The sequence below is a fragment of the Hypanus sabinus genome, chromosome 2 (assembly GCF_030144855.1).
Source record: "Hypanus sabinus isolate sHypSab1 chromosome 2, sHypSab1.hap1, whole genome shotgun sequence".
In the NCBI taxonomy this organism is placed as follows: Eukaryota; Metazoa; Chordata; class Chondrichthyes; order Myliobatiformes; family Dasyatidae; genus Hypanus; species Hypanus sabinus.
The window spans coordinates 46,644,045-46,661,795 of NC_082707.1; the positions used below are offsets into that span (position 1 = coordinate 46,644,045).

General features: G+C 43.4%; 1 protein-coding gene across 3 annotated transcripts in view; it reads left to right on the forward strand.

Annotated features, from left to right (window-relative positions):
- Positions 1 to 17,751, forward strand: part of tmem44 (transmembrane protein 44) — a 48,985-nt gene that overhangs the window by 20,081 nt on the left and 11,153 nt on the right. For all 3 annotated transcript variants that reach the window (XM_059945489.1, XM_059945473.1, XM_059945481.1), the window contains exons 3-9: positions 2,450 to 2,537; positions 4,351 to 4,511; positions 10,784 to 10,870; positions 11,294 to 11,464; positions 11,922 to 12,065; positions 13,701 to 13,805; positions 17,391 to 17,567. In XM_059945489.1, the coding sequence (XP_059801472.1) occupies positions 2,450 to 2,537; positions 4,351 to 4,511; positions 10,784 to 10,870; positions 11,294 to 11,464; positions 11,922 to 12,065; positions 13,701 to 13,805; positions 17,391 to 17,567 (933 nt within the window). The remainder of the gene's footprint in view (positions 1 to 2,449; positions 2,538 to 4,350; positions 4,512 to 10,783; positions 10,871 to 11,293; positions 11,465 to 11,921; positions 12,066 to 13,700; positions 13,806 to 17,390; positions 17,568 to 17,751) is intronic.

Genomic DNA, 17,751 nt, shown 5'->3' on the forward strand with positions numbered 1-17,751 from the left:
CATGGATTTGTGAGAAGTGGGTCATGTCTCAAGACTCTGAGTTTTTCTAGGAGGTGGCAAAACAAATTGATCAAGGTAGAGCAGTGGATAGGGTGTATATGTATTTTGGTAAGGGTTTTAACAAAGTTCCTCATGGTAGGCTCTTCCAGGAAGTCATGAGGCATGGGATCCATGGAAATTTGGCTGCATGGATTTGGAATTGGCTTGTCTGTAGTTGGTAGAGGTGGTTGTAGATGGAATGTATTCTGCCTGCAGGTTGGTAACCTGCTCTTTGTTAGTTTTATAAATAACTTAGATGAGGAAGTGGTAGGGCAGGTGAGTAAATTTACAGATGTCACAGTGGTTGGTGGTGTCATGGATAGAGTGAAAGGTTGCAGGTTACAATAGTTTATAGACATGATGCAGAGCTGTGGGAATGCAGTTCAATCTAGAAAAGTGTGAGGTGATACAGTCTAGAAGATTGAATTTGAAGTCAGAGTACAAGGTTAAAGGCAAGATTCTTAGTGGTCTAGAGGAAAAGAGGGATCTTGGGGGGACGGGGAGTGGGCAAGTCCATAGATCCTTTAAAGTTACTGCACAAGCCCAAAAGAGTAGTTAAGAAGGCCTATGGCTGAGCAGCTGAGTTCACCAGCTGCGGGGTTATTTACAGCCCAGTAAAACTGTGGTTGGATAATACTTGGAATACTGTGTTCTGTTCTAGTCATCTTATTATGGGAAGGATGTGAAAACATCAGAGAGGGCGCAGAGGAGATCTACCAGGATGATTCCTGGATTCGAGAACATACCTTAGGGAAGGTTGAGTGCGCCAGGCTTTTCTCTTTCAAGTGATGGAGGATAAGCGGAGACTTGATAGAGGTGTATAAGATTGAGAGGCATATATGGAGTGCCGGGTTTGAGGTATCTCTCCACCAAAGGAGGTGTAATTTGTTCCTTTCCTCCTGCAGGTCACCCTTGTTAAAGATGTAGCACCTGGTTAGCCCCCCCGAACGTTGTCACGTGAAACAATGGGAGCAGGTGGTGGATGTTCAGGTGTGCAATTGGTGCACATCACAAGTCCTGGTTTTGCAACCACTCATGCTAGGTAGACAGTCTCTGAAGAGAATTGATAACCGATGGGATCACGTGTGTTTTAAAGAAGGCGGCAATGGCAAACCACTTCTTTGGAAAAAAATTCACCAAGAACAATTGTGGTGATGAAAAGAGCATGCTCACACATGTCATACGACACAGCACATTACGGACGAACAAGATGGAGTGGACAGCTCCATCTAGATCAGGATGGAGTGGACAGCCTTTTCTCCCAGGGTGGCAGGGTGGCAATAGCAAATGTCAGAGGACATCAGTTTAAGATGAGTGGAGGGAAGTTTAGGGGAGATGACAGATGTAGGATTTTTACACAGAGAGTGATGGATGCCTGGAACACCCTGCAGGGGGTGATGGTAGAGGCTAAGACAATAGGGACATTTAAGAGACTCTTTTCTGCACCCATGTGCCTACCTAAAAAGAATTATGTGTTGCATGTGAGGGAAGCATTAGATTGATTGTGGAGTGAGTTTATATAGTTTGGTGCAATATCGTGGACCAAAAGGCTTGTACTGCACTGTACTATTCTATGGTCTCTACTTCCAACGTTTAATGACATATCCATTTTTGATTATGTATGATCTTAATTGTTAACTGAGATTTAAAATAGTGTCTCCCTTGAGGGCTTAGCATCAATCTAATTGAACTGTGCAATTAGAATCTGAGATCTGTATCTTGGTCTGGGCAGAGTTAGTTAATAAGTGGAATAATGGTGGTGATCTATCAATGATTTAACTTTTCCTTTTTTAAAAGCATGGGTTAAGCAATTCCATCTGCAGATTGTGACCTGGTTAACTGCATATGCATATAGAAGTCTATATACTGCTGACTTGGGCTCATTCACTCAGGTTCCTGGCATGCATATGAAAATAAAGATATAAAGTTTCATTAGATTTCTTCATCAGACTTGGCACGTACTGTTGAAAGTTGGATTAAATAAAGGCAAACTGTTCAATAGATGAACTTTTGTTCACTATGGATTAAGCTATTGTTAGATCTTCACCATCACTCACTCATCTGTTGAATCCATCCAGATCAAGGTACAATTTTCAAATTCCCTCCAAACTTGCACTGTTTAAATAACTATACTTAGGTTATTTTGCATCAGCTCTCAGTGTAATGCATTCCGAAAATAAAATGTCCTTACTCAGGCACAAATTAATGCTTGCGGCTTCTTTCTCTTTGAGGAATTTATTTGTGCTTGGTCAGCATTTACTTCACATAGGGTCCTGCCAGTAGAGGACACTTGCATCCTTTAGAAGATTAGATCGGGCATAAGATGATTAGACAGGACAACATCCAGAATGCACAGAAATGAATCGTTCTTTCAAAAAGGCTAATGTTCTATATTTTGATCTGTTTCCAGGTTTTTACAGCAGCTTATATGGCAGCAGTGGATATTCTCAATTTCGTGCTAATTCTGTTTCCTGTGTGTGGCTCCAGATCAAAATCAGGTAGAAATAATGTGTTGCCAGAAGTCCTGTACATTGCCTGAATTTTTGGGAGGAAAAATCTGCAAGATCAGTGTATCATTGCTATGATTCTGTGAAACTGATTGCTAATTAACTGTTGGTAATTGCAATTCTTTTCTGTTCATATTGTTTGTGCTATACAAAATTAATCCATCCCACTTCTGATGACTCTCATAATCCCATTTTCTGATCCCAGTTCATTTCACCATTTGATTTATTCTTAAACACCTGTGATTAAAAAAATTGATCTTATTTTTCTTAGTTTTTGTGAATGTTTTCTACATCTTCTCCTTGACCCCCTTAATTCCTCTTAAATTTACCCAGCCTCAGAGGCAATATCGTAATTCCTACCTAACCAATCACTCAGGTATACAATATTATTATTACTTTACATTGCATTGTTTAATTAATAAATTGTAGAATCCTTTGAAAGTAGAAAAATGTTGAATATACATCAAAGGTGTATATATCAAAAACCCTTGAGTACGTCCTCTAAGCTCTTAAATTTCTGTTGCCATGTAGAGAATGGACTAAATAGACTGGAATTCAGAAGAAATTTTACTGACAGGGTGTTGAGAATGCAGATCTTATTATATGGCGATGATATGGAAAGATTCACATCACATTAAATAGAAACTAGATACATACGTGAGGGGATAAAGTATAGAAAGATATGTAGATAGGATGAGATGGAAGGTAGAAGGTTTCTAAAATGGAACAAACTTTATCACACTGGATCCAAAGGAACCTTTTCGTATTGTTAGATTTTGTGTTATGTCTTGAACATATTATCTACGTTCTCAGATGAGATTTTCAAATGACATGACCAAGTATTGCAGAAGTATTCATTATGGCCAAAACTGCCACTGCATATTCTGCTTCATCATTGCAAAGAACCATTAAATTAATGCTCAGAAGAGTTGAACAACTTGTTGAACTGATGTATGTAATTTGTTGACACTCCGGCTTGTCACCGTCTCTTTGCAAATCATTTCACTCTAATTTGAGTGTATGAATACCTTTTCATGTACAGTATGTACCTGGAAATAATAGCCCTTTATTCTATCCAGATAATGCAACTGTAGAATATAGACTGCTCTTAGTGAAATCCTATTTGCTACTAAAAATGTGAAATTAGGATGATATTTTGAAACCTGTAAATTTCTGAGAGAACTATTAAGCTCTGAAAATTAAATCAAAATTTGCCTGTTTGTTTTTTAACTAAACATTGAAGTTACATTTCAAATAATTTAAATATATTACTGCATACTAGCCAAGTAGAAAAAACATTTTGGGGAAGTTTATTTTCTAAAATAATTCTATATTATAAAGAACCTGATGTGATGATAAATAAATATATAATAGTTAAATGTATCTGTCCTATCAGAGATTTCATTTAGCGATATGTTAAGGGTGGAAACCACTGACATTGAGCTGGGGTTCCCTTTAAGAAGCTGGTCTGATGTGGTGACATCATGCTGTGAAGTTGTTTTCTTCACTATATGTTCTGTGTTTTGACAATAAAGGTGTTGTTATGATATCCCTTAAACTTAAACACCTCTGCCATTTTGTTTACAAAACCCTACAGTCATCACTGCTACAGAGTAGTCTTCTGAGTGAGGCAATAATAGAAAATCTTTAAAAAATCAGCCAAATCAAGACAGAAGATTTTCTCTATGTTCTATATTCTACAGCATCGAGACGCAATCGCATTGATTTGTGCAAATGATCTTACAACACTTGCGCATTTTATCCTGTGTGTTCTAAATTTTCTCATATTGTTTCCTATACCCAGAACTATTGAGACACAAAAGAAGAAGAAGGAGAAGGAGGACTGCTTTACTGGTAGCTTGCCTGCCTTTTGTTATGAGCACAAGTTACTTCTTTTGGCCCTCTCCTATTGCTCAAGTGGATTTCCATGGACCAAAGCGGAGGTTACTTTCCACATTACTTAAGGTGAAATAGATGCCTTCAAGCTGCTTGCTTAATTTAAATAGATACCTGTCACTCTGGCGTAAGCATGGAATTATCAGTTCTGAAAAGAAAAGCCAATATTTTGTTAATTCCTGTCAATTTTACGTGATGTATTTTAAAGATCTAAAGGAACATTTTGGAGGAACAACATTGCTTTCGTGGATTGCCCAGCTCTAGAACCATGCCAGATGCTCAAGTGGGACTCATTCTAACTGGCACTTGCAGATTTAAAATGTATCTTGATTAGAACTGAATCCCCAACTATGGACCAACTAGGATTAGTATGATGGGTACTTGCTGATCAGCATGTATCTGTTGGTCTTATTTCTATGCTCTCTGACTCTGGGACCCAATGTTGACGTTGTTATTGTTCCTTTCTGTGCCTTGTAGAGCATTGGGCAGAAACCTTGCCATTTCTTTAGCATTTGTCTGTTTTTTACAAAGCTGAGTTGCTAGCTCGATGGTCAGAATAGCACAGATGGAAAGTGTGCAAGGAGCTGGCTGGTTTTGAATCTGGGACTACTCACCTCAAAGTCTGGAGCTGGTGCCACTGCGCTACCGGCCGGCTTTATGTTGACATTCGTCTGAAGCAAGAGTGGCAGCCCGCACATGCGGGACTCGAACCGCCTTTGGGAGCTGCGGGCAGACACGCGGTAGTGCGTTTGAAACTACCCGCTAGAGGCGGACCTTCTGTGTACAGTCTGACATCACATGTGCTGCTGACCACTCTGTCTGACACACAGTGTTGCGAACGCACGTACTGTGGTCTGCCAGTCAGGTAATCAATAATCCATGACACCAGGGAAGCATCCACCTGCATCACTGTCAGCTTCTCACCCAGCAGAGCAGGGCGGATGGTGTTGAATGCACTGGAGAAGTAAAAAAAAACATGACCTGAACACGCCTTTGGGAGCCGTGGGCAGATACGCGGTAGCGCATTTGGAACCTGCTGCTCGAGGCGGACCTTCCAGGGACAATCTGACGTCACGTCTGCTCCACGGGTTGCAGAGGCCCATGGGAGGGAAGATTTAAGTGCGTGATGTTGAATCAGTAAAGGCATTCTGAGTTCAGCTCTCTCTGCCTCTGTGTGTTTCTTTAGTAGTGCGTTGTGCGTGACTACATTGGTGACCCCGACGTTCATCTGGAGCCGGCGACTCAGCGACCAGACATGAGTTCGAGCAACTCGCACAGCGCGGTCTCTCTGAAGCTCCCGACTTTCTGGGCCACTCAACCCCACGTTTGGTTCGAGCAGGCTGAGGCCCAGTTCAATATCAGAGACATTACAGCCGACGCCACGCAGTACTACTATGTGGTCAGCACGGTCGACCAGGAGACAGCAGGCCGGATCATCGACTTCCTACGCCAGCCACCAACGGAGGACAGGTACGCTAAGCTTAAGGTGCTCCTGATTCGTAACTTCAGACTCTCCCACCTCGAACAGGCCACGCGGCTCCTACATACGGACGGCCTGGGCGACTGCACGCCATCCAAGCTCATGAACGATATGCTGGCGCTCATGGACGGCCATAAGCCGTGCCTTTAATTTCAACAGTTGTTCCTCGAGCAAATGCCAGAGGACATTCACCTCCTCCTCGCGAGTGAGGATTTCAGTGACCCACACAGGGTCGTGGCTAAAGCAGACGTCCTTTGGCAGAGCAAGCAACATGGAGCAGCCTCCATGGGCCTAGCCACGATTGCGCGCCCCAAAGCCCAGGCCCCGCGACTGAAGCCGTTGAGACCCACGGGAGTAAAAGACGAAAGTTCGGGACAATGGTGTTTCTATCACCAAAGATGGGGCTCAGGCACGCGCTGCTGCCGTCCACCATGTGCCTTTCTGGGAAACGCAGGGGCCAGCCGTCACTAATGGCTTCGACCAGTGGCCACCGAGACAGCCTCCTGTACCTCTGGGACTGACATTCTGGGTGGCGCTTCCTAGTAGACACTGGGGCCGAAGTCAGCATACTCCCCCCTCGAATATGGACACTCGTAACGAGGTCCCAGGCCCCGAACTCACCGCTGCAAATGGCACCAGTATTCGGACGAACTATCTCACTGCATTTCGGGTCCAGCCGTTTCACTTGGACTTTCACGTTGGCAGCGGTGTCACAGCCACTACTAGGGGCAGATTTCCTACAAGCCAACTGCCTCCTGGTCCACCTAAAAGGCCGGCATTTGGTCCACGCCGAGATGTTCCAGACTTTCCAGCTCGGAGAAGCCAAGCTACCAGCCCTCCACCTGGATTCCGTGACCCTCTCGGGTAATGAATTCTCCAGGGTGTTGGCGGAATTCCCCTCCATAGTCACCCTGCAGTTCTCCATGGCCGACCCCAAGCACGGCGTACAGCACCACATCCCCACGCAAGGCCCGCCGCTGCACGCCCGAGCTCGCAGGCTCCACCTCGCCAAGGAGGAGTTCCGTAAGATGGAAGAGATGGGAATCGTACGCTGCTCAGACAGCCCGTGGGCATCCCCACTGCACATGGTGCCCAAGTCTGCAAGAGGATGGAGGCCCTGCGGAGACTACAGAAGGCTCAATGACGCCACAACCTCCAACAGATACCCGGTACCTCACATCCAGGACTTCACGGCGAACCTGCACGGAGTGACCATCTTCTCCAAAATCGACCTGGTCAGGGGATACCATCAGATCCCAGTGCACCCTGATGATGTGCCCAAGACAGACTTATCACCCTGTTCGGCTCGTTTGAATTCCTGAGGCTGCCTTTTGGTCTCAAGAATGCAGCCTAAACTTTCCAAAGACTCATGGACTCGGTAGGATGCGGTCTGGATTTCGTTTTCATTTACTTGGACAATATCCTGGTGGCCAGCAGTTCGCACCAAGAGCACGTGGCACATTTGCACCAGCTCTGCCAATGCCTGAGCGATCGTGGACTGGCAATCAATCCGGCAAAATGCCAGTTCGGGCTGACGGAGATCGACTTCTTGGGCCACAGAGTCAACCGACATGGCGCAGTTCCCCTACCGGACAAGGTCCAGGCCATCCGCCAGTTCCCCAAGCCCAGCTCGGTCAAGGGCCTGCAGGAGTTCATGGGGATGGTCAACTTTTATCATCGGTTCATGCCGTCGGCGGTACGCATCATGAGACCTTTGTTCAGCCTGACAGCTGGCAAGGCCAAAGAAGTGGCATGGGACGCGGAGTCCACGGAGGCGTTCAAGCAGATCGAGGAGGCGCTGGTGAAGGCAGCCCTCCTAGTGCACCCGAGAGTCGATGTACTCACGTCACTCACAGTCGACGTTTCCAACACGGCAGTCGGCGGAGTCCTGGAGCAGCTTGTCGAGGACCAGTGGCGACCACTCGCTTTCTTCAGCCGGCACCTACGGCCACCAGAGGTGAAGTACAGCACCTTCGACAGAGAGTTGCTAGCGCTCTACCTGGCTGTCCGGCATTTCCGGTACTTCCTCGAGGGAAGGAAGTTCCCTCACAAGCCCCTCACCTTCGCACTGGCCAAGGTATCAGACCCATGGTTGGCTCAGCAGCAGAGGCACCTACCTGTCCTTTATTTCAGAATTCACCACGGACGTCCGCCACATCGCAGGGTAGAACAACGTCGTCACCGACACACTGTCCCACCCCTCCCTCCACTCAGTAGGCATCTCGTCCTCAGGAATAGACTACGCAGCACTGGCAGAAGCACAACGGTCGGACACCGAGATCGGGGCTCCAGTTGGCTCCATCGGCCCGGCAGCGGATCGACTCCTGTGCGACGTGTCTACCGGCAAACCCCGACCTGTGTTTCCCGCGGCATGGAGGCGCCGGGTGTTCGACACGCTGCACGACCTCCAGGACCTGCGCACACTGCCAGACTGCCAAAGTCCAGTGACATGTGAAGGCTCCCCTCCAGCAGTTCCAGCCGACGCAAAGGAGGTTCTAACGCATCCACGTGGACATCATCAACCCCCTGCCAGTCTCCTGGGGCGCCAGGTATATCTTTACCATGGTAGACAGGCTCACCAGATGGCCGGAAGCCGTACCGCTCGCAGACACGTCCACTGAGTCCTGCGCCAGGACGCTCATTGCAAACTGGATCCCAATGGACATCACCTCCAACAGAGGGGCGCAGTTCACGTCTGGTTTGTGGACAGCACTGGCGCAGCTCCTGGGCACCCAGCTGCATCACACCACAGCGTACCATCCTCAGTCCAACGGTTTGGTAAAGCGATTCCACCGGCATCTCAAGTCGGCCCTGATGGCGCGCCTCAGGGGCCCCAACTGGACAGATGAGCTTCCCTGGGTCCTACTGGGCATCCACACAACCCCCAAGGTGGACCTGGACACCTCCTCGGTGGTATTGGTCTACGGCGCCCCCCTGACAGTCCCAGGCGAGTTCGTACCAGAGGCCTGAGATTCAGAAGAAACTCCAGCAGCGGTGCTAATGAGGCTGCGGGACAAGATAGGGACCCTGGCACCGGTCCCGACCTCCAGGCATTGTCCCACGCCATCCTTCACCCTTAAGGACCTCCAAGACTGTGAGTATGTTTTTATTCGCAGGGGCATGCACAGGTCTCCTCTACAGCAGCCGTACGAGGGACCCTTCAAGATGATCCAGTACAACAGAACCACGTGTGTGGTGGAAGTGGGTGGCCGGGAAGAGACTTTTACAGTGGACCGCCCTCAAACCGGCGCACGTGGACATTGAGCAACCGGTGAGGGTACCCACACCGCGCCGGCGAGGCCGGCCGCCCAGACAAGCCACACAGCCTCGGGGCTCCACTCCCCCGATGTACATTTCGGGGGGGGGGGGGGGCGTGGTGTGGCGGCCCGCAGACAGACATACTTTATTGATCCTGTGGGAAATTGGGTTTTGTTACAGTCGCACCAACCAAGAATAGTGTAGCAATATAGCAATATAAAACCATAAATAATTAAATAATAAATAAGTAAATTATTCCAAGTGGAATTGAGTCCAGGACCAGCCTATTGGCTCAGGGTGTCTGACACTCTGAGGGAGGAGTTGTAAAGTTTGATGGCCACAGGCAGGAATGACTTCCTATGATGCTCAGTGTTACATCTCGGTGGAATGAGTCTCTGGCTGAATGTACTCTTGTGCCTAACCAGTACATTATGGAGTGGATGGGAGTCATTGTCCAAGATGGCATGCAACTTGGACAGCATCCTCTTTTCAGACACCATCGTCAGAGAGTCCAGTTCCACCCCCACAACATCACTGGCCTTACGAATGAGTTTGTTGATTCTGTTGGTGTCTGCTACCCTCAGCCTGCTGCCCCAGCACACAACAGCAAACATGATAGCACTGGCCACCACAGCCTTGTAGAACATCCTCAGCATCGTCCGGCAGATGTTAAAGGACCTCAGTCTCCTCAGGAAATAGAGACGGCTCTGCTCCTTCTTGTAGACAGCCTCAGTGTTCTTTGACCAGTCCAGTTTATTGTCAATTCATATCCCCAGGTATTTGTAATCATCCACCATGTCCACACTGACCCCTTGGATGGAAAGAGAGGTCACCGGTGCCTTAGCCCTCCTCAGGTCCACCACCAGCTCCTTAGTCTTTTTCACATTAAGCTTCTGATGATTCTGCTCGCACCATGTGATAAAGTTTCCCACTGTAGCCCTGTACTCAGCCTCATCTCCCTTGCTGATGCATCTAACTATGGCAGAGTCATCAGAAAACTTCTGAAGATGGCAAGACTCTGTGCAGTAGTTGAAGTCCGAGGTGTAGATGGTGAAGAGAAAGGAAGACAGGACAGTCCCCTGTGGAGCCCCAGTGCTGCTGACCACTCTGTCTGACACACAGTATTGCAAGCGCACGTACTGTGGTCTGCCAGTCAGGTAATCAACAATCCATGACACCAGGGAAGCATCCACCTGCATCACTGTCAGCTTCTCACCTAGCAGAGCAGGGCGGATGGTGTTGAACGCACTGGAGAAGTAAAAAAAACATGACCCGAACACGCCTTCGGGAGCCGTGGGCAGATACGCGGTAGCGCACTTGGAACTACCTGCTCGAGGTGGACCTTCCAGGGACAATCTGACGTCACGTCTGCTCCACGGGTTGCAGAGGCCCATGGGAGGGAAGATTTAAGTGCGTGATGTTGAATCAGTAAAGGCATTCTGATTTCAGCTCCCTCTGCCTCCGTGTGTTTCTTTAGTAGTGCGTTGTGAGCGATTACTCAAGTTCTTAAGCGATTTCATTTAAGTTTGGCTTAATTTGTTAATGTAATGTTTATTTAGTATTCTTTAAAATCAGTTTTCATTTATGTCTAATTTTTTTCCAGGATGACACAGAAATCATTGGCTATGTACTGGGGGTGATTGCAATTTTCATTGGCTGGACATCAAAGTTCCCTATCATTTTCAAGGCAGTAAGTAGGAGCTGATGGTTGGAAATAAAAATAAAAATGTTTTTCATTAAAAGTTATGCTGGGATTGCTACATAAACACTGCTTAATAATATCGTTGCACATGTTGCCATGCTAAATGTATGTATCTTTTTCTATAGCTTCAAGTAGACATTGAATGTGACTTTGTAATCTGCCTGAGGTAGTCAGAGCTGAAAATAAATTATTTATGAAGTTTACTTTCATTGAGAGTAATTTTCCTTTTAAGATACAGTTGTTCAAAGGCTGATAAGTGTACATGTCAGTGGCTTCTGATTCAGATCTCTTTTGTATCAGAAACATCAGCTGATTTCTGTCGAACAATGTTTCCCATCTTTCGCCTTTCAGTGAAAGTGTTTTATGATACAGGCTATTAAATGTTTGTTTTTTCTCCCAACTAAATTTCAGTTTAGGGGGAAGATTGAGGGCAGTCTCCTGCATTGGGTTGTTACCTTCTCAATGGTGGCAAGTGTGTTATATGCTGTTGCCGTTCTGTCCCAAGAGAAAATCCCTGTTTTAATCCTAAGAGCTTTGCCCTGGCTGCTTATCTATCTTGGTGGTGCAGCTCTAGATATCTCTGTATCCTTTAAAAATGGTTTGTTGTTGCTTCATCAGATCTAGAAACTTGGAATCAGATATGTTAGAACATCTTGATTTAGAATATGAACTGTACTTTTAAAAAAAATCTATAGACATATACTCGGTTCATTTTATTTTTCCAACCATTTGGTGTCATATTTTGTTCTGCAGAAATGACCTATATGATATTTTATCAATCTTTTTGCCTGATCCTGAGAAGAGAAATAGTTGTATAGTGTTCCTAAATGCAACCTAAATCCGTTGACAAAATGTAAAAAGAAGTGTCCAGGGGAGGGGCTGAAGTACGAAGCTGGGAGGGGATTGGTGGAAGAAGTAAAGGGCAGAAGAAGGAAGAATCTGACAGGACTGTGGACCATGGCAGAAAGGAAAGGAGGAGGGAAACCAGAGGGAGGTGATCACAAATTTGATTTACTTTCTTTTAACCATATTCAACAAGGTACTGTACCTATTATGTTTGCTGAAAAATCAAACTACTCATCAACAATGGGGTTTGGAGATGGTGGTAGAATCTGATACCATCTCTCTCTTGAAAACATCTGAACAAAATGTGGAAGAAGACGAGCTTCAAGCTAATACACAGGTACTATGACAACAAATATTTCTCCCATTGAATTAATAATTATTCATTTATTACACCGATTAAAGTTAGTTTATTATCCTCAAGGCAGCTAAGCTGCAACTGGTACTTTCCCTCAGTTGACCTTATCTAGCTACCAGAAGCATCTTATTGCCAATTTTACATGGACAGCATACAGGTGGCACAAGTAGCAGTTGTACCTATTAAAGAACTGATGAGTGTGGCTATTGGTAGAAGGCTACATCTAGTACATGGGAGTAATAAGCCAAGTATAATCTCATATTCTGGGATACTCAACTGTTCACGTTATTAAACTCTTCCAGGGCTACCTTCCCTCACTTCTCCTGAGAAACCTCGCCATAAGAGGGAAAGGAATAATTTTTTAATTTATTGAAATGCTGTGTGGAATAAGCCCTTCCGGCCCTTTGAGCCGGACCACCCACCAGCATTTCCCCCAACTTAATCCTAGCCTAATCATTGGACAACTTACAATGCCCAATTAACCTATCAACTGGTATGTCTTTGGACTGTGGGAGGAAACCGGAGTACGTGGAGGAAATCCACATGGTCACAGGGAGAACATACAAACTTCTTGCAGGCGGCAGCGGGAATTGAACTCTGGTTGCTGGTACTGTGCAGCATTGTGTGAACCACTATGCTACCGTGCAGCTCAATGTGGTAGGTGTTTACCTCCTGCCCCCTTTCTTTGAGATGATAGAAGTCAAAAAATCTCAACGAGTTGTTACAGTACATCCCTTTGATAAACACCTTGCGGCCATGGCTGTGGAAATGATTAAGCTGGTGTCTAGCCTGAATATTATTGGTATTGCATTAATCAATGTATTATATTACATTCCCATCTTTTCATTAGTAGGTAAAGAAGATACTTGCTCTTCTTGCTGTGGAATTTCTGTTCCATTTAGGCTTGTGGTCAATGACAACCTTCAGGATATTCAAGATGAAAAATTTAACAATGCCGTCGCTAACAAGAAATAGTCAAATTTAAAAAAGCACAAAAAGCTGCAGATGCTGAAAATCTGAAATTAAATCAGAATATACTGGGGATACTAAGCAGCTTTGGAGAAGCAAAAGCAAGACTACATTTTCAGATTTTTAACCTATATGATGAAGGGTAACTGATTTTTGTATCCCCAGGTTTTGTCTTTTGCTTTTGTATGTGATTACATGTTGAAGATTTTCATAGTCTGATGCTGACTCTGTGCCCTGAACTACATCTTTATGTTAGATGTCAGCCCAGACAATGGATCATTTTCCTCTAGTGGCCACTGATTTCTACTTGAGTATTGCCATTGGACAACCACTTTCATCTCAAGTATGGAATTGTGCTCTTGTTTATGATTGGAAAAGACTGTAAGATGATCTTGAACAAAATAACTGATGAGATGATAATTGACCAGGTGGAATTTTTCCTATCCATTGTGGACAAAGAGTAACTCAAAGAGTGCTAACAGAGGTGATTTAAAATAATTTCAGGTATTTTAGTGATTTTTATTTCTTCTCATTTTCAAAGAGTTTGATTATTTTTTTGTGGCATTGTAAATATAATTTGACTCCTTTGGTGGTTACAGTTTGGAGTTGGAATGGAAGTAAAATAATCTTATAAATGATTCCTTTTAGAGCATGGACTGGGTGCCACTGAACATACCTCAGAACAACAGATATCTACGAAAGATGGCAGAAATGGGTCACTATATGGATCTGAGCATTGAACCAGTACAAGAGGTAAAGAAATTGTAACAAAATCCCTGTGCCTGAAAAATGTTGGTCGTCTTGTTTGTTACTCCACTGTTTAATTGTTTCTACAACAGGCTCAGATTTTCAGATTTTACTGTATGCAAATTAATTGGACAGATTTATATTATCGGTACCTTTGAAAAGAAAGGAAGTTCTGGAGTAAGGCTCTGAGAATTTTTTCTGCTATTAAAATGTCATTAGCAATCTTTTAAATGCTGTTTTAAAATGATTTATAAAAATAATACTGAGAAATTCATTATTTCCAGTTCCAAAATACATACAGGTCCAAGTTTTTTGTATTGCAGAGGTGAAATGAGAAACTTACCTGCAGCAGCAGCATCACAGGCATGTAAAACATAGAAGAGTACAGCACACTACAAGTCATATGTCCCACAATGTTGTCCCAACCCTTGAACCTACTCCAAAGATCAATCCACCACTTACTTCCCAAAGTCTTCCATTTTTCTTTCATCCACCTAAGAGTCTCTTAAATGCCCCACATTTATCTGCCTCTACCACTGCCCACTGCAGCATGTTTAAAGCACCTACCACTCTGTGTATAAAAAAACAACACAACTATCTCTAGCATTCCCCCCCCCCCTTACACTTTCCTCCATTCTCCTTAAAATATGTCCCCGCATTATCTGCCATTTCGCCCTGGGAGAAAGTCTGTGGTTATCTATAAACCTTTCCTCATAAGACGTGCGCTCTAAATTCAGGCAACGTTATATAAGCAGCATTCACAAGAAGAAGAAAATTACACCTAAACTGTATATGTTTCTTTTTACAATAAAATTAAATTAATCCAAATTAGAGTAGGTTAATCAAAATGTTCATAGTGCTGTAAGACCATATTGATTAGGGTTTTGCCAGTTGATTCAGATGGTTGAAGGGAAGTGGCTGTTCTTGAAGCTGGTTGTGTTGGACTTCAGGCTTTGCACCTCCTGCCTAAAAGTAGCTGCAAGAAAGTGGCATGGTCCAGATGCTGGGTATCTTTGGTGGAATGTTGCATTCTTGAGGAGGTTCAAAGGTTCATTTATTATCAAAGTACACAGCTCTGAAACTCTCCTTCTCCTATAGTGTTCCTATAGATACTACCAGTGGTGGACAAGGATGTGCCTTGGATGTACCGGACAGAGTGTACTACTCTCTGCAACTTCTTGCATTCCTGCACATTCAAATTGCCATACCAGACTATGATGTAGCTGGTCAGGGTACTTTCAAGAGCACATCTTTAGAAGTTTGTTAGAGGTTTGATGATAAGCTGAATCTCCTTAACCTCCTAAGAATGAAAAGATATTGGCATGCATTCCTCATGTACTGGGCCAGGACAGATAATCTGATGCATTAATTCCCAGGAATTTAAAGCTGCAGACACTCCCCACTGTCGATTACCCAATGTAGGCTGGCAAGTTTGCTCTCCTTCCCCTCCCTAAAGTCCACAACCGGCTCTTTAGCTTTGCTGCACCACTTAACCAGGTGACCCGCCTCACCCTGGTAAGGTGACTCACCAGCATCTGTGGTTCATCCAACAATAGTGGTGCTTTCAGCTCATTTGAAGGTGGTATTGAAGCTGTGCTTAGTCACACAGTGTTGCGATTAGAGCAGGGGCTGTGTATGCAACCCTGAGTACTTGGGCGCTTACACACACAATGCAGTTTAGTTTCCAGAAGAGCAGGTGCAAGAATCCCCACCTTTCCTTGCAGCTCTGATCTTCAGAAAACATTCTTAGTGAGGCAATTCGACCAGCATTCTTTCACTGCTGGGGAGTGTTTGCAATTAAAGACTGTTTGCTACATTTTTGGGAAGGGATGGTTAGAGACGTCAGGGGTCAGAGGAATCTGCACAAATCAGTAACAAGAGGAAGGTTTTATATGCATATTATGGGTGGTGTCTAAGGAAATGACACCATTTATAACCTCTTTCAGGAGTCTGCACTTCAGTCAAGTGCTACATCCAGCTTTGAAATTAATCAAAGAAATGAATGTTTGTTTACCAGTAGAACATTCTTTTTGTGTCCCAGCTCTCCCCAGTTCTTTAGTTGAAATCGTATTTTCCTAAGCTCTCCTGTAACTCTCCATATCCACCTACTAACACTGATCAACACCTCCATGCATTAACCCAACCCACTATCATTTCCTTATATACAGGATTGTGCACTCACTAGGTATGTATAATCAATTGATCTACATAAGCTATGTATTTATTATTATTGTGTTTTTAGAATTATGTTCTTCATTTTATTGTGTTTTTTATATGCTGCATTTGAACTGGAGTAACAATTATTTTATTTTCCTTTATACTTGTGTTCTGGAAATGACATTGAACAATCTTGAATCGTAAACCCTGCAACTAATGACCTTAACTTATTGAATTTCGAGGGATTGATCTCTCTGTCAAAGGCAATGGGTAATTCTCCCTCTTCTCCCTGTCTATGTCTTCACTGAAGGAACTCATATTTTCCTGTGACTTCTTTGTCCCCCTGCAAAAGAACAGCACTGCAGAATCTGTCTGAGTTCATATCACATTTCATATACTAAAATTCTTGCCATTTTCATTTAGTGAGGTCCTGGTAATATTACTTGCTGGATGGCAGGACTTCTGTAAACGAAGTACTCGACTAATTATGTGTCAAAGAGATGAAAGGAGAAGCTCATCTCACAAATGGAATCTCTACTCATTTGCTCTGAAATATAATCAGGTTACTTGATCCCATTAATAGACTAGTCTAGTGGGAGGAACAAAGTGAATGAGTAATATAATTTGAATCTGCATTATAAGACTATTTCCACAGTACAGATGGAATCACTGAACAGAAGGGACCACCCCAGATCTCATTAACCACTGCCCTTGTACTAATTCAAGAAAATATAATGAATCATGCTAATAGAATGAAAAATCAGTGAATTTACAGACTTAAGTTGCTGTTTTATTGTTATTGGAAAATCTGGGTTAGTAGTTTCATGTGTTCCTGTTTTATTATTGATCTTTTATTTTGCTTTATTGTATATTATTCTTATTGTGAAAAACCTCAAAACAATTGTATGTAAATTTTGATTTTTTTTCTTATTTGAGAACTTAGATGAACAGTGACATGTATTAAAGTTTTGTTAAAACATCTCTTAGTATGCATTGCCTTTCTGATGTTAGGAATTTATCAAATAAATGGAGCCACTCAGAAACATTGGTAATTAAACTGTGTATAAATTACAATAACCAATACATTGGAAAAGTATGTTAATTGTCTGGCATTTATATGTCAATAGTTATCAACAGTATTATTAAGTTAGGAAATCTTTTTACAAGATCAGCAAACTCACATTTATTCTATAATGCTTTTGTTACTTTGGCATGTTAAAAGTTATTTCAATCACATTAGTTATTTGGTATATTTAATCTACTTATTATTAAGATTAATCATGTAGTTGGTGAAAGTGGAAATGGAATACAAACTCTTAAAATAAAAAGCTTTATTAATTTTTTTAGTTTCAAAATTTGTTTTATTTAACTGCATTTCTGATCTTTACTTTGATGGTTTTTAGCTATATGTACTGTGCCTGTTTATAACTGTAGATTGGACTTGGTCTTAAAAGATTACCTGGAGATGGGCAGACATGTACTGAGAGAAAAATAAAAATGGATTCTCTGCTTGTCCATGATCCTCCAATGTATCCTCCCAAGCATGTTATTCATGCAAAAGTATCTTCATGTAGTTCATCAGATGCTACTTCTATAAACTCTGAACTTGAGGTAAGCAGCATGTCTATTCCCATAATAAGTCTGAAAGATTAACAAACATTACGTAAGTATTGTCTTGAATCTTTTCACACCCATACTACTTTGTATGTGAGGTTTTCATTGTTCAGCTTATCCATCATTATTTAGTAGTGGAAGCTCGATAGTGTTAAAAATTTTTGCCAGGATATGCAAAAAC